This window comes from Emys orbicularis, chromosome 4, assembly GCF_028017835.1.
Source record: "Emys orbicularis isolate rEmyOrb1 chromosome 4, rEmyOrb1.hap1, whole genome shotgun sequence".
Classification (NCBI taxonomy): domain Eukaryota; kingdom Metazoa; phylum Chordata; order Testudines; family Emydidae; genus Emys; species Emys orbicularis.
Genome location: NC_088686.1, coordinates 134,707,856 through 134,728,770, shown reverse-complemented (window position 1 = coordinate 134,728,770; position 20,915 = coordinate 134,707,856). Strand labels below are relative to the sequence as shown.

The 20,915-nt window shown below is 59.2% G+C and overlaps 1 protein-coding gene across 1 annotated transcript in view; it reads left to right on the top strand.

Annotated features, from left to right (window-relative positions):
• The window catches only part of LOC135877874 (kinesin-like protein KIF21B), a 41,993-nt gene extending 21,813 nt beyond the window's left edge, over positions 1-20,180 (top strand). The window contains exons 20-35 of the mRNA XM_065403401.1: positions 68-262; positions 2,594-2,695; positions 3,062-3,227; positions 3,686-3,746; positions 4,239-4,296; positions 4,994-5,199; positions 5,748-5,822; positions 6,589-6,702; positions 8,553-8,591; positions 10,677-10,813; positions 11,312-11,492; positions 12,571-12,735; positions 13,543-13,660; positions 14,729-14,899; positions 18,558-18,757; positions 20,126-20,180. Coding sequence (XP_065259473.1) covers positions 68-262; positions 2,594-2,695; positions 3,062-3,227; positions 3,686-3,746; positions 4,239-4,296; positions 4,994-5,199; positions 5,748-5,822; positions 6,589-6,702; positions 8,553-8,591; positions 10,677-10,813; positions 11,312-11,492; positions 12,571-12,735; positions 13,543-13,660; positions 14,729-14,899; positions 18,558-18,757; positions 20,126-20,180 — 2,043 coding nt within the window. The remainder of the gene's footprint in view (positions 1-67; positions 263-2,593; positions 2,696-3,061; positions 3,228-3,685; positions 3,747-4,238; positions 4,297-4,993; positions 5,200-5,747; positions 5,823-6,588; positions 6,703-8,552; positions 8,592-10,676; positions 10,814-11,311; positions 11,493-12,570; positions 12,736-13,542; positions 13,661-14,728; positions 14,900-18,557; positions 18,758-20,125) is intronic.
• The last annotated feature ends 735 nt before the right edge of the window (positions 20,181-20,915 follow it).

The following is a 20,915-nucleotide window of genomic DNA, read 5'->3' as shown; positions in this document are numbered from 1 at the left end:
AGTGCTGGGAGGCTGCTGGCACCTGGACGGCGCCGGCTGAGGCGTTTCCTTCCCACCCGCCCCCCAGAAACGCGAGGAGCTGGCGCTGCTGCAGGAGGCACTGCAGGGGAAGAGGGGAAAGCTGCAGGCGGAGAGCCCAGAGGAGCAGAAGGGCCTGCAGGAGCTGAACGAGGAGATCGAGGTGCTGACAGCCAACATCGACTACATCAACGACAGTATCGCCGACTGCCAGGCCACCATCATGCAGCTGAAGGAGACCAAGGTGCCGGGGGAGGGGGCCTGCGGGCGGGGGCAAGGTGCAGGGGGTCTGTATATGGGGAGTTGGTCTCACGGGAGGGGGAGCGGGGGAGATCACCCCAGGGCATTGTGTGCTGTAAGGGAAAGGGGGTGCTCTGGGGGCTGGTTGATAGTTGGGGTGGGGGCTGGGCGTGAGCAGGAGGCTGGCTGGCTGGACTCTTCCTCTAGGCAGTTTAAGCATAAGGGGTGCAGGAGGCAGGTTTGCAGGGTCCTCTTGCTTTCTAAGCTCCAACTTCTGGGCTGAAACGTTCTGTCGTGGGTCACGCAGGGAGTCAGGGCCGAGCTGGCTCCCTGCTCTTAGCCCCCAGAGCTCGCCCCCTCCCTACAGAAACGTCACAGAGCAGCTGTTGCAGTCTGGCTGCTTTCTCTGCTTGTTTGCTGATGACGGCTGTATAAGGCCCAGTTCAGCAGGTGCCTGAGCACTCACGGGGCTGGTGCGATAGGCTGCCGTAGGCCCGTGGGCGCCAGGCTTGGCTTGGACCAGCAGAGGCCAAGAATCAGCCCTCTTCAGCTGCACGGTCTGCAAGGCCGGGGCCAGGATTTAGGAGGCCCCTAATATGTTGGTCCGCCAGGGTCTCCATCGGTGCTGGATGGTTTGTTTGTGGAAGGGACGGCTGCGGAGAGCATGATGTCCACCACCAGCTGCTAGGCCCAACAGCCCTGATGGGAGTTCTGCACATGCTGGAGTCAGTGGAAGCCCTGTCCGTACCATGGGACAAATGTACCCATGGTGTACCCAGTGCTGCGGGCAAGGCGTGGTCTAGCCATGCTCAATCCTCTCTGTGTGCACAGAAAAACCCATGTCAGCACCAGGCTCCAGCCTGGGTCGCCGCCAAACATGCTTAGAACTTGGGCTTTCTCCATTCCCTGCGTATACGGCAACACAACCTCCTGTGAGAAACTGCCTCGACCCAGCCCAGTTCCACAGTGGCGTTCCTGTAGCCTAGACCGAAGCCAAGCACGGGGGGCAGCCCGGTATTCAGAGCCAACTCCAGGTGTAGCCACGAGAGAGGGTTGAAGATGCTGTTTGCTTTTGTAGGAAATCTCAAACCCTTTTAGTTTTTCTTTTGAAATTTCCCAGGGGGAAGAAAAAATCAGTTTCTCCTCTTCCCCCACCCCCCCGCCCCACCCCCTGAGAAACTGGAATTTTTGTGGTTTTTGAAAATCAGTTTTGATGGTTTAAGGCAAAAAAATTGGGGGTCTTGGGAAAGAGTTTCCCTATTCTGAAACCGCGAACTTGTGCTGAAAGCTATTGTCAAACATTGAGTCTCTTTTCTGATGTCAAATGTTTGTAAAGGGAGGGTGGGATTTTGACCAAAAAGGAAATTTTTGTTTAATCAAATATTTCCACAGAGAAAGAATAGCCTAATAATGAGGCCTTTCTCCCTGGCACCTGTCGGGTGTCTGTGCTGCAAGGAAAACCCCACAGCACAAGTCTCACAGCCTGGATCCATTGCCTTGGGCTCGCAGGGCTACGGGGCTAAAACGAAGAGTGTAGACATTCGCACAAGGGCTGGAGCCTGGGCTCTGGAGGGTCTCGGAGCCCATGAGCGGGAATGTCTACACTGCTACTTTTAGCCCCGTAGTGCAAGCCCGAATCCTTTGGCCAGAGGCTCGCTGCTGTGGGTTTTTCTTTGCTGTGTGGACGCACCGTTAATGACATGTGGGGTCTGACCCAGGTTCAGCACAGTGTAGCTCTCTGCTCCCCTCCTAGCAGCTGGAGGTCGTAAACAAGTTTTTAGTATATGTCTACGCTTAATCTGCTACAGCTGCAAGGCTTTAGGTGTAGACGCTCCCCGTCGGAGTAGGTAATCCACCTCCCAAGGAGGTGGCTGTTTAGTTCGGTCGGCAGAGCTACACTCTCCGGGATCGGGGGGCAGGGGGCAGGATTTTCACACCCTGGAGAGACATAGCTATGCTGGTATAAGTTCCCAGTGTAAACCTGCCCTTGGTCTGCTCTGGTCACCTGGCTAGCGAGCAGCTCCTGCCATCCAGGCGGTAGAAGCTCCTCTTCTTTAGATCCGCAGGTGTGTGGTTCAGGCCCCATAGATGGCCCAATCAGGGGCCTGGTTCCAGGCACACATCCAGTGCGAGTGCTCATGCACAGTATTGGCATGCAAGTCGTCTTCCCCGCCGCCTGCTCGCAGAGCACCTGTGTCCCTGCCGGCGTCAGCCAGTCAAGGAAACCCCCCCTGTTCCGTGGCGCTGGTGTCTCTGCTGGCCCTCTGCTTTCTGCCCTTCACCGCCCTCAGCGCCGTTCTAATTCCCCTCCCTCGGGGCCTCTCCTGCACCGTAGGAGGAGCTGGACTCCACCGACACCTCCGTGGTCATCAGCTCCTGCTCCTTGGCCGAGGCACGCCTCCTGCTGGACAACTTCCTCAAGGCTTCCATCGATAAGGTCAGGCAAAGGGCCTTCCAGTGGGGGTGCAGCTCTGGGGGGCGGGTCGCAGAACATGGGATCCCAGGAGGCCCCCTGTTGGGGTGGGATCACAATTGCTGCAGGTCAGGTTTGGAGCCAGGGCTATTTGGCTGCGCCTGGGGCATCCTTTGTGCGTGGGTGAGGGAGACTGAGAGGCTGGCCTGGCCTGTGTGCTGCTGGACCCAGGGCGGGGAATGGGTTACAAGCAGCAGCTGAGTGAGGCTGGTGTGGAACTTGCATCTGTGCCCAGGGACAGGGATTGAAGCCAGGAGCTGATTCCCCATCCCACCCACTGGCCCGTCCTGTGTGCTGGACGGAAGGTAACCTCCTGCTCCCGCCAAACAGGGGCTGCAGGTGGCTCAGAAAGAAGCCCAGATTCGCCTGCTGGAAGGGCGCCTGAGACAAACGGATGTGACCGGCTCCTCCCAGAACCATGTGATCCTGGATGCCCTGCGGGAGAAAGCGGAGTCCCACCCCGAGCTGCAGGCGCTCATCCACAACGTGCAGCAAGGTGGGTGCTGGGCTCTTCCCTCCTGGGGACCCCCGTGAGTACTGGGCATTGGCTGGCAAAGCAGCCGGCAGTGGGGCCTGGGGCTGGCAGCAGCTGGGAAGGCTTGGGGTGTTTCCCTGCCCCTACAGATGGCACGTCTGCCCATTGGGACAGATGGAGCCCACCCCAGGGCTCTTGGCATTGCTCTGACCCTGTGGGCAGGAGTGATAGGCCCACTTCATCCAGACGTATCAGCCCACATGGTCACAGCCTGTCCAGCCGTGAGGATGCACTGATGGCGCTTTGGTGGCAAAGAGTTAATGATACGATAGCAGTGGTCTGGGGGGGTCCCAAGGACCTAAAGGGCCACACGCTGATTGGCGACCGCCTGCTGGCTGGCTCTGATCGGACCGGCCCAGTGCGGTGCCCTCCCACCCTCTGTCGCGTTGACGCACCCTTGTCGGCTGTTCCTTGTGCAGAGAACGGCTACGCCAGCACGGACGAGGAGATCTCGGAGTTCAGCCTGGCCTCGGAGGGGAGGTAAGCGCACCAGGGAGCATGCAGTGTCCCAGCCTCGTGCGCCCCTGAGCGGCGGGATCTATGGAGGGAGGGGGGCGCATCTCTGTGGCACTCATTGGCAAGGTAGACCCGTTAGAACTTGGCAGCTAAATTCTCCAGGTTCTGTCTGCACCGAGCATGCTCCAGCCCCTCAGAGCTCCTACGTGTGACCCGACGGTGCACAGGCTACCCACACGCGATGACTGGCCATGCTCAAACCCAGGCGTGCAGGGGCTGTACAGAACTGTCCCAGTAATCGTTCCTCTTGAGGGCCAGGGGCAAGATGGAACTGGGAGGGAAGAGGGCCCCGAAAGGGACCGGGGGATGGGCTGTACCTCGGGGAATGGGAGGAGGAACCGTAGCCGGGCTGGTGATAGGGTGTTATGGGGTGGAGGTGATGGGCAGTGGTTTCTTCCTTTAGCTTTAAGTTAAGCCTTAAAGGGGATCGGCCATTTAACCCTTTGTTTCCTACAGCTTCTCCCAGTCTTTCACCATGAAGGGCTCGGCCAGCCAGGACGACTTCAAGTTCAAGGTCAGTTCACAGCCACAGACAGGGCCATTTAACGTCCAGATGTGGGGTCTTTGGTCCATTGTACCCCCTCTCCCTTTGTGCTCACGGCTGGGCGGTGGCCCTTGGCGGGAGTCTTCTCCATGGGCGGAATGTCTTGGGTCTGGAACTGAAATAGCCCGGGGTCTGGTCTCCTGGTGACGGCCGTGCCTGGCGTGTTACTTTGGCCCTATAAATGGCTCCTTGAGTCGTAGAGCCCACTTTAAACCCCCAAATGCCACATCATTGAGCTGTACTGGGCTTCCCTGAATCCAGGCAAGGTGCCCTGGTGCTGTCTAGCCCTCCTCTGGGAGCAAATAAAACCCATGTGACACCCTGGTGCTGTGCGCCCTTCCCAGCAGCTAATTGACTGGACCAGTCCCTCCATGTGCCGAATCCTCCTGGGAGAGCTGCTCCGGAACTCTGGGCCATACACGTTTCAGCCTTGCACAGGGGGTACTTCCTGTTGCCCTCATTAATGAGCTCATGAAACGTTAATGCTGGCAACCGGGGCCCAACTGAAAGGTTTCTCTAGATCTGCCACTGCTGGGTGCTTGGCCTCAGAGGCTTCTTGGAACTGAATGGCCAAGGGGCGCCAGCGTCTCAGACTCGCTCCACGTGCTACCCTCGGGGCAGTGAACTCCTCGCCTCTCAGCTCTCCCCTCCCTGTGCCACGCCATAGGGGGAACCCAAGCTGTCAGGCCAGATGAAGGCTGTGTCGGCCGAGTGCCTGGGACCCACGCTGGACATCTCCACCAAGAACATCACCAAGTCCTTGGTGTCCCTCATGGAGATCAAGGAAGACGGGATCGGCTTTTCCATCCGGGATTCCTACTACAAGGATAAGGTCTCCCGCACCATCAGCCTGCCCACCCGCGGCAGCACCTTGTAAGCCCTGGCAAGCGTGGGCCCCACGTGCTTACAGGCCCTTGGGGGAAGAGGTGGGCTGGGCCATCGTATTCTGCCCTTGGAGCCTTGAGTCTGGACTCCTCTCGGTCGACCCAGCCTGTCCCAGCATGCAGTGGTGGGGCCAGCTTGCTCTGCCATCTTGGATTGCCAGTGTCCACAAACTGCCCGTCGGGGGGATGGGGCCTGGGGAAGGCGGGCACAAACCGGGTTCTGCTGTCGGACAGAGTTGGGCGTCCAGTCTCCACAGCCCTCTTATCGAAGGCACGGAGCTGCCTTCTCCGGCAGCAGTCTCGGTGATGAAGCCAACAGGACCTGCGCTCACAGCGCAAACCCTTAGCCGGGGCCGCTGGCCTGGCCTTGGGCCCTGCCGGGGCCTGATCCAGCCCGCTGGACCCCTGGCTCGGGAGGTGGATCTGTGCGCTGCCCCAGGGCTCTCGGCTCGCTTGCTCTGGGGTAGGCCTGTTCAGTGCTGAAGGGCCCTGGCCCCAAGGAGGGGCGATTGCTGATCTGGTCTTGCTCTGTTCCAGCCCTAGGCAGTCCCGTGGCTCGGACACCTCGCCTCTGACCCGCAGGAAATCCTATGACCGGGGGCAGCCTGCCAGGTGAGTGGGGAGAGGCTGGAGAGCACGTGGGCCTAGCTCCCCATCGGGGACCGGCCTGTGCACTCGGCTGTGCCCAGGCACGACGCTGGGTGCTGGATCCAGCTGTGCCATAGAATCCTAGAATATCAGGGTTGGAAAGGACCTCAGGAGGTCATCTAGTCCAACCCCCTGCTCAAAGCAGGACCAATCCCCAACTAAAGCATCCCAGCCAGGGCTTTGTCAAGCCGGACCTTAAAAACCCCTAAGGAAGGAGATTCCACCACCTCCCTAGGGAACCCATTCCAGTGCTTCACCGCCCTCTTAGTGAAATCGTTTTTCCTAATATCCAACCTAGACCTCCCCCATTGCAACTTGAGACTATTGCTCCTCATTCTGTCATTTGCCAAGCTCCATCCTTTTTGGAACCCCCTCCTTCAGGTAGTTGAAGGCTGCTATCAAATCCCCCCTCACTCTTCTCTTCTGCAGACTAAACAAGCCCAGTTCCCTCAGCCTCTCCTCATAAGTCATGTACCCCAGCTCCCTAATCATTTTTGTTTCCCTCCGCTGGACTCTCTCCAATATGTCCACATTCTTTCTGTAGCGGGGGGCCCAAAACTGGATGCAATACTCCAGGTGTGACTTCACCAGTGCCGAATAGAGGGGAATAATCACTTCACCATGGGCTGGCACTGCAGGCCTCCCTGTGCTGAGTGGAGGTGCGGGGCAGGGGGTAGATCCCCGGACCAGGCTTGTGATCATGGGTCTCTTTCTGAACACCCCGGCTCAGGACTTCGGACGTTGGCTTCACGCCTCCCTCATCCCCTCCCACCAGGCCACGCAATGACCGCAACGTCTTCTCCCGCCTCACCAGCAACCAGAGCCAGGGCTCCGCGCTGGACAAGTAAGAGCCTCGCGGGGCAAGGAGCGGGTAGGGGGGTGAAGCTCCAGGGAGCCCAGCCCCAAGAGCAGTGAATGGCAGACGGTGACTCCCATGGCTGTCCCCAGGTACCGTCCCCGCTCTGCCTCGGGCCCGGCAGTCCCAGCTGGAGTCAGCCCCAGGCTCCTGCCGGGCTCGTGAAGCGACCAGGGCGAAGGCAGAGAGCTGCAATACCTGTGCAGTAGAACTTCACATGGGGCAGCATCTCCCTGGGCAGGGGCCCTATGCCAGACCTGTCTATAACCCCATTGATATGGGGGGGGGGGTCTTTGGCCCCCCTCTACTGGCTAGACCTTGTCTCGGGGCTGCCCCTGAGCTGCCAAGCCTGGGCCTTTAGCTCAGGCAGAAGCAGCTGCTGTTGAGAGCCTGGGGTGGCAGATGCCCTCCCTGTAGATGATCCAGCTGGAGGCTCGTCGTTACATTGCACTGCTAGAGCCCTCAGAACAGGCCCGAAGCGGTGCTCTGGCCTTTAGCGTTGTGTGCATACACGTGGCAGTGCCTGGTCCCCCGCTGGGCCCGTGGGGATCCCCTGGGGGGCTGGGGCTGTCACAGGCCCCACTAGCGGCCCTGGGCTCTTTAGCTCCTGCTGGTAGCTCTGGAGGGCCCTGGTTCAGGCCCCAGTGTGTTGGCCAAGATGGCAGCTGTCACACTGGCTGCCAGCAGAGGAGAATTTCACCCGCAGGGACGCTGCTGGGTGGGTTTGGCTGCAGTTATAAAGCGGGTGAGGTGGGTCCAGGGGGCTGCTAGCTGAGGACACTAAGCCACCATCCCGTCCCCAGCGAAGCGTGGGGCTCATCGGCGCTGGGCTTGGCAGGGGTCCCCAGGCGGTGGGGAAGCCATTTCCCAGTCGGCCCTACCCCGGTTCTGTGGGGCACTGGCTGTGCCATTGCACCTGCCCCTTCTGGGCCCTGCTCCCTCTCCCGCTGTGCTCTGTGGGGAGATGCCGGCTGCTCACAGGTCCCGGTCCCCCTCAGGAGGTGACATGGCTGCTCTGGGTGGGGCGAGCTTTCCGCCAGGGGCCCGTAGGTGCTCCGATTGCTCCTGGTGCCAGGGGCTGTGACCCTTCGGAGGTGGGGTGGGGGTGCTCTCCAGTGGCAGCCTGTGGTTTCTACGGAGGAACGAGCCCACCTTAGGACTGCCTTTGACCGTCACGGGCCAGCCCCTGCACGGGTGCAAATTGGCCTAGCTGCCATGGGGGCAGCAGAGCGGCTTTGAATTACAGCCCCTGAGGACCTGGCCCTATGGGAGCTGGTAGCAACCACCTCCCATCTGCCTCCCTGCAGAATCCCAGTTTGGCAGCGATGTTCTAACCGGCGGGAGCCCATGGCGCTGCCTGCAACTCGGGAACAGCCCCTGGTCCCCATCCCACCTGCTAGCAGACCGCACGATAGCGCAGAGCCGGACCGTGTCAGAACGCCCCAGCCGTACCCCAAAACCAGGAGTGCGGAACCTGAGGGGCTAGGTTGGATGGCTGGTGGCAGTGATGAGACGGGGGGACCATGGGAAGATTAAATGAAGACTGGATGCAGGAATCCCCGGGCGAGGCCTCAGGCCTGCACTGTACTGGTCAGACTGGGTGATTGTAACAGTCCCTTCTGGCTGAATGACTCCAGTCCAGCCTGAAAGATCTTGTGTCCGAGCCACGTGTCCCTTCCTGCTCCTCTGCCCCTTTCCTCTCTGGTTTTCTGTGTCCGCTCCTCCCTCTCTACCCCGCTAGCTTGGATGCAATAACAACACTCCACTCTCTGACTCCGCTGCTGCCTCTCTCATCCGGGATTTTTTCTCCCGTAATCCTGCTAATTTTCCGTCCCTAGGTCTGATGACAGCGATTCCTCTGTCTCGGAGGTGCTGAGGTACATACAACTTTCTATTGATTAGAACTCTCCTGCTTCTCGCATTTCCCTCCCCCTGCCCTGCATGCTGAATCCGTGCTGGCCAAACTCTGGGCCTTGCTTCTTTGCTAAATCTATTGGGACTCTGTCCTGGTGCTGCTCTTGCTCGCTGTGTGTCCCTCTTTCCTTCTCTCTGCTTCCCCGCATGGCCCTGGCATGCCGTATCCGGCTGTGGAAGTCCCTTTCTGCCTCTGGTCTCCAGTGCCTTAAGGTCTGAGCCATCGTCTTGAAATGCAGTGCTGGGTGTTTAAGCGGATAGCGTACGGTGCTTTCACTGAATGGGGGCAGCTGCATGCTCTATTCTGCCTCGAGGGCAGGGCGGGTAGTGATATCTTGCGCTGTGTCTGGCCTAGCTGCAAGAGGCAGGGCAGGCCAGCTGTTGGAGCCGGTGGATGCTTGGAGGGTCCAGGCTATGATGCTTTTTTTTTTTTTTTTTGGTCTTCTCTCGCACCTTCAGTTCAGACATCTCAATGCACTTGACAAATGTGGCTTCAGCCTCCCAGCACCCATGGCGAGGCTGGTCAGGATTGTTATCCCTGTCTTGTGTCTCGGTTTCCCCATCTGCAAAGAGTAAACACCTGGGGTGCAGCCTCTTGGCACCGAGGATCCTGTGGCTGCTGCTGAGGCCTGTGCAGCCTCCCAGATATATTAGAGCAGCCTTGGGGTTGCTCTAACTCACTGCAACCTCCCAAAGGGCTGCTTGCCAGCTATGCCACAACCCAGAGTTCCCCTAATGGGGTGTGCTAAGGCCCTGGCTCTGCCCCCAGCATGCCTGGGTTTGCAACACAAGCCACATAGAACCAATTACGCTAGCCCAAGGCAGTGTCTGTGCCAGGACAACTCTCCTTCCCCCATTCCCTGCACATCAAAAGGGCCAGGCTGGCAGAGGAGCATCTCCCCACTGGCCTTTGGGTGCCTATTTGAGACACCGTGGGCCTGACTCTGACACCCTGAGCACCATCAGCTGGAGTAGTGGGTGCTCAGCGCCCCTCAAAAAATCCATTCCAACCATGCCACAAATGTGCCGTGTGACCCTGGGCTAGCCCTTTCCCCTCCCGTTGCCTCAGTGTCCCCACCTGTAATCCAACCCTGCTGGGAGGAGGGGAGGTGCTTAGAGATCCTGGCTGGGATGCTGCTTTGGGGCTATCAACCCTCTCCATGATGGGTTCTTCCACCTGGGCTCTTTCCTCAGGGGTGTCGATTCTCATGTGCTCAGCGCTCTAGAACCTCCCTCTGAACTCTGCTCACAGCCCCATTGGCTGTTGCTGGGGCAAAGCCTAGAACTGGTTTGAGACAGGATTGTCTCCTGGCCAGGGAGCCAGGATTCCTGGGTTCTCTCCCTGTTCTCGGGGGATTGAGAACTCCTGGGCTCCGTTCCCAGCTCTGCCATTGATCCGCCACGTGACCTGTTAAAAATCCCTTCCCCATCTGCCAAAGCAGGGTGAAGCTCATTGCAAAACCGGAGTGGGTCAGATGAAGAGAGGGCGCTTCCCCCCCCCCCCCCCGCTGGCCACGGGGTGGTGCCCTTATGCCCCACATAGCACGGCTGGAGCAGGGCCCCAGTTTGTTCAAGCCCGGAGGTTCTGGGGGTTGGGTCCGGAGCCAGCCTGTCCCTGCTAGTCTCTGACTCCACAGGGGATGGGGCAGCGTGTGCCATGCAGCAGCCTGGACTCTGTTGGCTTTGGGATCTTGCCTGGATGGGGCACAGGGGCCACCCACAGCTCTCACGGGGGGAGGGGGTAGCTCATCTGTGCCAGCAGTGAGATGGCCAGGGGGTGAAGCCCGTTTCCTTTCCAAGCCCCTGCCCCAAGCCAAGGCAGGGTCTGCACGAGTCCCTGAGCCCTTAGCACCAACGGGGTGTGACCTGCCCCCGGGGGGCCTGTCTGGGGAGCAGGCTGCCCAGCAGCTTCTGTCTGTGGTTTGCTTTGCTCCGGAGCCCCACTAGCAGGCCCTGGCAGCCTCGTGGGGCGGGATCTGGCTTCGTCCTGGGTCACCCAGCCAGCGCCCCCCTGCTGACGCCCTTGCTCTCTCTCTCTCCCACGGAAGGGGCCTCATTAACCCCGTGGGCGGAGCCAGGAGCACCCGGACGGCCCCGCTGCAGTGCATCTCCGTGGCGGAAGGACACTCCAAGCCCGTTCTCTGTGTGGACGCCACCGACGAGCTGCTCTTTTCCGGATCCAAAGGTGCGCGTCTCGGGGGTGGGCCGGCTGCTGAGCTCTGGGTGTGATCACTGGGGAGTGAGCCTGTTACCCAGGGGAGGGGCTGAGCCACCCCAAAGTGCGGGGGCAGGACAGGAGCCTCTTGCTCGGATGGCACCGGCCTGCCTGAAAGCCACAACGGGCCGGTGCAGTTCTGGGTCCCCCCAGCAGAGGGCAGCAATGCTGCACGAGTCCTTAGGCTGAACAGCTGTGTGGTGACATCCCTGAAGCGAGTTGTTGGGGCCTCTACACGGTTCCTAGTGGCTGGATGTTCACCTCGCACCTGGCACTAATAGACCCTCCCCCCGTTGGCAGGTCTGGCGGAGGTGCCAGGGGCTGGATGGGCCACAGGGACTGAGCTCCCCTGGGGCACTCGTGGGAGCAGGGGGTGGCGGGGGGGGAGGGAGGGAGGAAGCCATGGGGATCCTTTGCTGAGGACAGGAAGGGTCCCGCAATGTCATGTGCTCCTGCCTCCTCCCGCAGACCGGAGCTGCAAAATGTGGAACCTGGTGACGGGCCAGGAAATCGCCTCGCTAAAGGGCCACCCCAATAATGTGGTGTCCATCAAGTACTGCAGCCACTCAGGGTTGGTCTTCACTGTCTCCACCTCCTACATCAAGGTGTGGGATATCCGGGACTCGGCCAAGTGCGTCCGCACCCTCACGTAAGTACCTGACGCACCGAGGCTGCCCTGTGGGCCTGGCCAAGCTCGACGCGCTACCCTGCCAGCGTTCTGCACCCAGGGCAGCATTGCAAAGGCCAGGCAGCCGGGCTGGTCTGCAGGGCTGAGTCTAGGAATGCTGCAATGCTGGTCGCTCTAGCCTGGCCTGGCTCGTGGAGGCTCCGTGGCTTGGTGCTCTGCTCTCAGGGCAGTTGCTCCTCTCGTCTGTTTCGGGGGGCACCGTGCACCCTACAGTTGCTTTGATCAGGGATGGGTAATGACCCATCTGCAGCTGCCAGCACCGTTTCCAGACCCCAGCGTATCAGCCCCTCTCTCTGGTGCCCAGCCACAGACTGAGACTTCTCTTCTAGGCCTCCCCAATCTGACTGGCGGGAACAGGAGCGGCGCCAGGGTTTTTGGCGCCCTAGGCGGGGGTCCTTCCGTGCTCCCGGTCGTCGTCGGCAATTCAGCGGCGGGGGGGTCCTTCCATGCTCCCGGTCTTCGGGGCACTTCGGCGGCGGGTCCTGGAGCAAGTGAAGGACCCGCTGCAGAATTGCCGCTGAACACCCGGAGCGCGGAAGGACCCCCCGCCGCCGAATTGCCGCCCCCCCCCCCCCAAAATCCTGGTGCCCTAGGCGACCGCCTAGGTCGCCTAAAAGGAAGCGCCGGCCCTGGGCGGGAATATGCCTGGGCTGCCTGTCAACATCAACTCCAGGCCAGGGGTGGGGTTTGTGTCGCTCCGCCCTGGGCGTGGAGCTGGCACGCCTGCTGGTACGGGTCTGGCTGGCTGCGCGGCAAGGCACCTCCCTTGGGTGCCGAAAGCTGCTGCCTGGGTCACCCTTGCTGTGCCATTGCTCCTGGCTTGAGGGGACGTGGGGGTCTCATCCTGGCACCACTGGCACTGCATGTGGCCAGGAAGTGGCGTTGCTTCACCCTATAGATGGCTGGGGACAGACGCTCTCCAGCCTTCTAATCAGTCCACAACAGGCTAGATCTTCCATTCCACACTGTGTAAATTGCCCCCTCCCTCCCGCGAGGGTCTCTGCCTTGAGGCTCACCTGTTTCTGTCTCTTTGGCTTAGCTCTTCAGGTCAGGTGATCTCTGGGGACGCCTGTGCCGGGACCACCACCCGCACCATCGCTAGCGTGCAGGGCGAGCACCAGATCAACCAGATCGCACTCAACCCCGCCGGCACCATGCTCTACGCTGCCGCCGGGAACTCTGTCCGCATCTGGGAGCTCAACAGGTCCGGGCGGGGCTAACTTGGGCCCCCAGGCAAGGGCAGCTCTTGTGGGGAGGCAGACGGGTGCTGCGTAGGCAGAGGGAGCAGTCGTTCTGGGCTGGGCGGGGGCCCGCTCCCTCCCGGCTGGAAGCTGTGTTATTGAGGCAGGGGCGGATTTGGACTGGCACCGGGGGAAGCTGCACTGGCACAAACCCCAGCGTGGAGCAGCTTAGCCTGTTTGCTCCTGGGCTTTGCACTACATCAGCCCCAGCAGCTGCTGATCACGCCCAAGGGTGGCTGAAAGCAGGACCCAGTGCTCCTCTCCCAGCTGCAGCCCTTAGGGCAGGGGTGGGGAACCTTTTCTCTGTCACTGGCCATTGACCCACAGAAAAAATCAATCACGGGCCACTTGCCTGCCAGGGGGGCGCGGAGGCTTGGGGCTTCCCCTGCAGCGGGTGGTGGGAGAGGGCGCCACGGGTCAGATGAAATTAACCAACGGGCTGGATCCAGCCTGCGGGCCGTAGCTTTCCCCGCCCCTGCCTTAGGAGATCGGTGGACAAGACGGTCACCCCCTGACACCGCATCTGAGCCCAGCTCCCTGCCCCTAGCCCAAGGCCACAATCACGGCCCATGGTGCTGAGGGATGTGGTATCCCCGAGATTGCTCCGTGCTCTGCGCCCCGGAGCCCGAGGTCCCCGCTTCTGCTTGGGATGGTGGAGAGGGGCCTGGGGCTGGGAGGGTCCCTGCTGGGAGCCTTGGAGACTGGGCCAGCGAAGAGCGCCTCCTGCTGAGCGCACCCCACACCCTGAGGCCCCGGGCTCCTGCTTGTAGGCTGCAGCCTATCGGGAAGCTGACCGGCCACATCGGGCCTGTGATGTGTCTCACTGTGAACCAGACCGTGAGCAACCCTGACCTGGTCGTCACCGGCTCCAAGGATCACTACGTCAAGGTACCCTGGGACCCTCCCTCCCTCCCTCCCGCTCACAGGCAGCACAAGGGGCCTTTGAGCCCAGGAACTGCTGCTTGTGCCAGCCCTCCCCACCCCCATGCATAGCCGCTCTCCTGTAGGTGCCAGCTACAGGGGCTCGCTGTCCACCAAAGGCCTGGCGAGGAGGGGACGCGCTGGGTGGGGTTGTCCAGAGCGCCCAGCGTCGGCCTAACTCTGCTCCCATGGGGGGCGGGAAGGAGCCGTTCTGTTGATCGCAGCGGGCGCAGAGGGAGGCCAGTACTGAGCACATTTGCAAATGCCACCAGGGTCTGAGAAATGCCATGAGCCCCCCAGCGCTCGTGGCCTGAAGGACCTGGTGGCTTTGCAGCTGGCCAGCGTTCCTGTCCCCACACCTGCCAGGTGTGTCTGTGGGTCACGGGGAGCAGGGTCTGTGCACTGCCCCTAAGAGCGTCCTGGAACCCAGATCCGGGAAATGATGGAGGAGCTGCCATGTCTCAAAGTGCTGGGCAGCTCGGCAGCCGTGGAGACCAGAATTCCAGGTGCCCGGCCCAGGCCTCCCCTCCGCACCCCCCGCTTCCTCCTGACGCCTCCTGCGTGGAAGGTGGAACCCACCTCCTCCTGCCCTCCGTGGCCTCTGCTGAACCTGCTGCCAAGGAGGCTATTTTGTCTTTGCAACGTGGCCCCCTGCCAGCCGGACGCTGAGCTGTGCCCGCACGTTGGCCACCAAACCATTGGAGGAGGCGGAGATTTCCAGTCCCAGCTGAGCCGGGCGAGGTTCGAACCCGCGACCTGTATCTCAGCCCTAGTGCTGAGCCATTGTGTCCCCACATGGCCTCTGCCCAAGGATCCCAGCGTGGCGTAAGCAGGCAGAACCCTGCCGCTGCCAATCCATCCCTGTCTCATTTCACTGGGCTGTGGCTCAGCATCCCAGTGGTAGCTGTGTGGTCGGACGCTCTCGCCATCCCCGCCTTGCTGAAAGGGCTGTTGCTGGCCTAATGACCTGAGAGCGACTGGTCTCCTTTGCCACCGGGGTTCACAGCAGCTGCCCTCCGGGCTGTTGCCTTGCAGATGTTTGAGATTGCGGACAGCGTGGTGGGGAACGTCGGCCCCACCCATAACTTCGAGCCCCCACACTACGATGGCATCGAGTGTCTGGCCATCCAGGGCGACGTGCTCTTCAGCGGCTCCAGGGACAACGGGATCAAGAAGTGGGACCTGGAGCAGCAGGAGCTCCTCCAGGTACGGAGGGGGACGAGCAGGAAGGCCCTGCTGCTGGGCGGGGGGCAGAGAGATGGGCTAGACCCGCAGCGTGCCGTTTCAAGGGCCAGTGCCAGGGTCTGGAGCGAGGACTTAGAACCTGCTGGAGAGTCACTGTCCAGTCTGGAGCGTGCTCCCGCCGTCCTGGGGGCAGAGGATCAGAGGGCAGACACAGGGACCCCATCCCTACGTTGCACATGGGGCCTCCAGGCAATGGAAGAGCCCCGGGGGTTGCAAACGACAGTGGCTGGCAGGGTGGGTCCCGAAGGCAGTTTACAGCCGTGGGCAATGCACGGTAGCCAGTTCTATAGGGCTGGGCCCCACCTGCTGCGGTTAAAGGGCTCAGTGGCCTATGGGGAAGGGGGACAGGTTGGTCTGGGGGTAGATAGCGCTCGGCGTTGTCCCTATTTCTGACCCCGGTGAGTGTGGCTGTCTGGTCTCCGGGCCCCATAGGCCGCAGTGCCTGGCTCTCCAGGTCAGTGGTGGTGCGCAGCAGTGCGGGGACGGCCTCCGGTGGGTCTGGGATAGAGCAGCAGCTGAAGGGGGCGTGCAGGCCGGTGCTGGGAGGCAGGAGGTCTGGCTCTGCCATGAGACTTGGCTAACATTTCAGAGACCTCCATTGATTTTTTTTTATTTTTATTTTTTGGTGGGGGGGCGGGGAGGCTCTGTTTTGGAGAACCTACTGTGTGCCCGCCCAGGGCCGGGTTGTTCAGAGGAGCTGGGCACTGTGGGAGTCGAGGGGAGCAGTGGGGGCTCCACCCCTCTGAAAATGGGGTGGTCGGGGTGTCCCCCAAAATGGAGCTGCCCAGAGCTAGTCACCATTTGTGGCTGTGTGACCCTCCCCCACAGTCTCTCCCCTATGAAATGAGGCTAATGCTCATTTTTCTTCCCACTGGAGCGCTGAGGATTGATGGCAGACAAATAATTAGAGAGATGGGGGTGGGGGGGAATCTCTTTTATTGGACCAGCTCCTGTGCGTGGAAGGGACAAGCTTTCAAGCCCCACCCTGGAAGAAGAGCTGAGTTTGCAGACTTGTCCCTCCCCCCCCCCCCCCCCCCACACACACACACAGAAATTGGTCCAATCAAAGAGATTCTCTCCCCCATCTTGTGTGTCTCGTATCCGGGTTGCCAGCACAGCTTGGATTGATCGGAGCTTGGAGATCCCCTGGCCAATCCCAATGAGCCATTGTCTCATAAAAGAAGCAGTGAGAGATAAAAAGACTTCCTTTAAAAAGTGGAAGTCAAATCCTAGTGAGGCAAATAGAAAGGAGCACAAACACTGCCAACTTAAGTGCAAGAGTGTAATAAGAAAAGCCAAAGAGGAGTTTGAAGAACGGCTAGCCAAAAACTCCAAAGGTAATAACAAAATGTTTTTTAAGTACATCAGAAGCAGGAAGCCTGCTAAACAACCAGTGGGGCCCCTTGACGATGAAAATACAAAAGGAGCGCTTAAAGATGATAAAGTCATTGCGGAGAAACTAAATGGATTCTTTGCTTCAGTCTTCACGGCTGAGGATGTTAGGGAGATTCCCAAACCTGAGCTGGCTTTTGTAGGTGACAAATCTGAGGAACTGTCACAGATTGAAGTATCACTAGAGGAGGTTTTGGAATGAATTGATAAACTCAACATTAACAAGTCACCGGGACCAGATGGCATTCACCCAAGAGTTCTGAAAGAACTCAAATGTGAAGTTGCGGAACTATTAACTAAGGTTTGTAACCTGTCCTTTAAATCGGCTTCGGTACCCAATGACTGGAAGTTAGCTAATGTAACGCCAATATTTAAAAAGGGCTCTAGGGGTGATCCCGGCAATTACAGACCGGTAAGTCTAACGTCGGTACCGGGCAAATTAGTTGAAACAATAGTAAAGAACAAAATTGTCAGACACATAGAAAAACATAAACTCTTGAGCAATAGTCAACATGGTTTCTGTAAAAGGAAATCGTGTCTTACTAATCTATTAGAGTTCTTTGAAGGGGTCAACAAACATGTGGACAAGGGGGATCCGGTGGACATAGTGTACTTAGATTTCCAGAAAGCCTTTGACAAGGTCCCTCACCAAAGGCTCTTACGTAAATTAAGCTGTCATGGGATAAAAGGGAAGGTCCTTTCATGGATTGAGAACTGGTTAAAGGACAGGGAACAAAGGGTAGGAATTAATGGTAAATTCTCAGAATGGAGAGGGGTAACTAGTGGTGTTCCCCAAGGGTCAGTCCTAGGACCAATCCTATTCAATTTATTCATAAATGATCTGGAGAAAGGGGTAAACAGTGAGGTGGCAAAGTTTGCAGATGATACTAAACTACTCAAGATAGTTAAGACCAAAGCAGATTGTGAAGAACTTCAAAAAGATCTCACAAAACTAAGTGATTGGGCAGCAAAATGGCAAATGAAATTTAATGTGGATAAATGTAAAGTAATGCACATTGGAAAAAATAACCCCAACTATACATACAACATGATGGGGGCTAATTTAGCTACAACGAGTCAGGAAAAAGATCTTGGCGTCATCATGGATAGTTCTCTAAAGATGTCCACGCAGTGTGCAGAGGCGGTCAAAAAAGCAAACAGGATGTTAGGAATCATTAAAAAGGGGATAGAGAATAAGACTGAGAATATATTATTGCCCTTATATAAATCCATGGTACGCCCACATCTCGAATACTGTGTACAGATGTGGTCTCCTCACCTCAAAAAAGATATTCTAGCACTAGAAAAGGTTCAGAAAAGAGCAACTAAAATGATTAAGGGTTTAGAGAGGGTCCCATATGAGGAAAGATTAAAGAGGCTAGGACTTTTCAGTTTGGAAAAGAGAAGACTAAGGGGGGACATGATAGAGGTATATAAAATCATGAGTGATGTTGAGAAAGTGGATAAGGAAAAGTTATTTACTTATTCCCATAATACAAGAACTAGGGGTCACCAAATGAAATTAATAGGCAGCAGGTTTAAAACAAATAAAAGGAAGTTCTTCTTCACGCAGCGCACAGTCAACTTGTGGAACTCCTTACCTGAGGAGGTTGTGAAGGCTAGGACTATAACAATGTTTAAAAGGGGACTGGATAAATTCATGGTGGCTAAGTCCATAAATGGCTATTAGCCAGGATGGGTAAGAATGGTGTCCCTAGCCTCTGTTCGTCAGAGGATGGAGATGGATGGCAGAAGAGAGATCACTTGATCATTGCCTGTTAGGTTCACTCCCTCTGGGGCACCTGGCATTGGCCACTGTCGGTAGACAGATACTGGGCTAGATGGACCTTTGGTCTGACCCAGGACGGCCTTTCTTATGTTCTTATGTCCTGGGGCGGAGCCCTCTTCTCTCCTGCTGAGCTGCTTCTGTAGCTCACCAGAGTCCGGTTGTCTTGAATTCAAATCCTCGGCTGCTGCTTGATGAGAAATCGAGCGGAGCTTAAAAATTCCAGCTCTCAGCCACGGTACAGATGTGGGGGGTTTGCATCAGCCCATTACAGAGCCAGCAGCCAGCTGCAAACCCAGCATCTGGCTCTGGCTGCTGGCCTGACCCTGCCCTGGAGCTCAGGGGGCGGTTTGAGTCTTGATGGCCCCGGCTGGCAGTGTGGATCGTGTTCTGTTGGCCCCAGGGCCCTCACTGGCTCTGCCCTGTCTCTGTGCCTGCCAGCAAATCCCCAACGCGCACAAGGACTGGGTCTGCGCCCTGGCCTTCGTCCCCGGCCGCCCCATGCTGCTGAGCGCCTGCCGCGGGGGCGTGGTGAAGGTCTGGAACGTGGAGAACTTCACACCTGTTGGGGAGATCAAGGGCCACGACAGCCCCATCAATGCCATCTGCACCAATTCCAAGCACATATTCACTGCTTCCAGGTGAGGGCGGTGGGCAGGGCTAGGCCCCTGCGGCGGGGGGCAGGGAGGTCTGACCCCCAACTCACCCCGGTGCAGCAGAGCCTCAGGAGCTCTCCAAATCCACTGTTGCTCCCCCCATGTGGCAGGGCCTGGAATGGCACTGGGAGCGATGGATGGGAACAGCGCCGGAGCCGGGCTGCAGGCGGTTTGGTGTGGGGCAGCAGTCGGCTGCAGGGCCCCCAACCCCTCCCCATCTAGCCTCTCGTCTCCTCCATCTCTCAGCCGTTGTTAGGTCGCCCCACAGTGAGGCTCTTCTGCCCCATCCAGTTATGCCAAGCGCTGGTCCTGCCCCGCCATGCTTTTGGGATGCTCTTGCCAGCTCCTTCGATGTGCCGGGACTAGCCAGACATGGTGCTGCTGGCCCTGCCACCCTCAGTGCAGAGAACGGGCTTCCTGCCAGCCGGGCACCAGCTCCTCCTCGAGGGCACCTTGTGCATCTCCAATGAGAGCACCACCGCCCCCTCCTTCCGCTCCCCGGCCCCTGTGCACAGCCCTGGCCCCCAGAGAGGGTCCCCGGGCTCACAATGTCTCTGGCACGGTCTCTGATCTCCTCTTTTCCGACCATGTCCCTTTTCTCCTTTCCTTTCTCTTCCTCTCTTCCCCCCTCTGTTTCTCTCTGTGCCGCAGTGACTGCCGGGTAAAGCTATGGACTTACGTGCCTGGGCTCACCCCCTGCCTTCCTCGCCGCGTCCTTGCCATAAAGGGGCGTGCCACTAGCCTGCCTTGACCCTCCTCCTGCTCTCTCTGGCTCTCACCCCCTCTCTGGCTCTCTCTCCTTTTTTCTCTCTCTGTCTCTTCTCTCTCCGCTCTGGTCTCAGCTGCTTCTTAACGGTATGAGATTCTTTTGGATTTCCCCCCCATGTAGAGCTCTTTGCAAGAGGAGACTGCCTCTTGCCCCCCCCCCCCCCCAGGTGATTGGATCCAGCGGCCAGCTCGGTGCTGCATGGGCTTTGCCCATCTGACTACTGCTCCTCCTGGGCCACTGCTGGGGGGATCCCTGCCCCATCCCCACCCCCCACTGCGTCACTGGCCACTGCCAGTGAGGTGCCACTGGCTGAGCCTGCGCTCTGGCAGAGTGCCCCGTTACTGGCGCTCTGGGGGATTATCCCGCTGGCGGGCAGCTGGGCGCATCTGCTCCCTCCTTGCGCCGGTGCCCGCCCGCCTGGGGCACAGCGGCCTTGCTCTCCTGGGCTGCAGCGTGATGCATTTGGGGGTGGGGGAGTTGGGGGCAGGGCGTGGCCCGTAGCTGATTGTACTTGCTGTGCTGCCTCTCCCAGCTGGGGCGGGGGCAGCCCCCGGCCTCACTTCCTCTCTCTCTTCCTTCCCCAGCGACCTGACAGTGAAGCTCTGGAGCAGGAGAAGATTGCTGAACGGCCCAACCTAGGCACTGGAAAGGCCGGAGCCAGGGCGACTGTCAGGCTCCCTGGCGGGCCCAGGCCCCAGCCCCTCTCCCTGGCTGTGAAGAGCTGGGAGCGGCCTGGCCTGTGTGTGCTCCAGTTTCCAGGACTCTGGGGTGACGGTGTCTCAGCTGGGGCTTTGTGAACTGCCAGCTCCCACGGCTAGGGGGCGTCGTTCCCGTCCAGCCCCACGCTGGGTTTCCATGATGCATAGGGCTTTCTGCTGACCAGGGCAGTGCTTTGGGACATGGTCTTGCCAGCCACAGGGAGGACCCCAAGCTGAGAGACTCAACGGGATCATTCCAGTCTGTCCCGCAGCCCGTTCAGCAGCCCCAGAGCCTGGATGTGCGAGAGGGATCCTGCCACCTGCATCCTGCTGCTGGCCTCTGCACCTCCTGGGTGCCTGGGGTCTCATTCCTTCTGCAAGCGGCTGCAGGCCCCTCTCCACACTTCGTCGTTCAGCAGAGCTGGGATCTGCCGGCCGGTACCGAAATACGGAGAGGGCTTGTGTGCTGCCGACCCCAGCCTAGCACCAGCAGGGTGCATGGAGCACCGCTGGGGAATGACCCGCTCCCAAAGACGGCTTCCGAGTCCCGGCACTGCACTGGGGCTCCTTGCAAGGGGCTCCGGCAGCAGCTCCATCGCTGGGTCTCCTGACCAAATCCCCATGCTGCCTGGCAATTGTCGACCTCTGCATCTGACCCACCTCGTTCTGAGCCAGG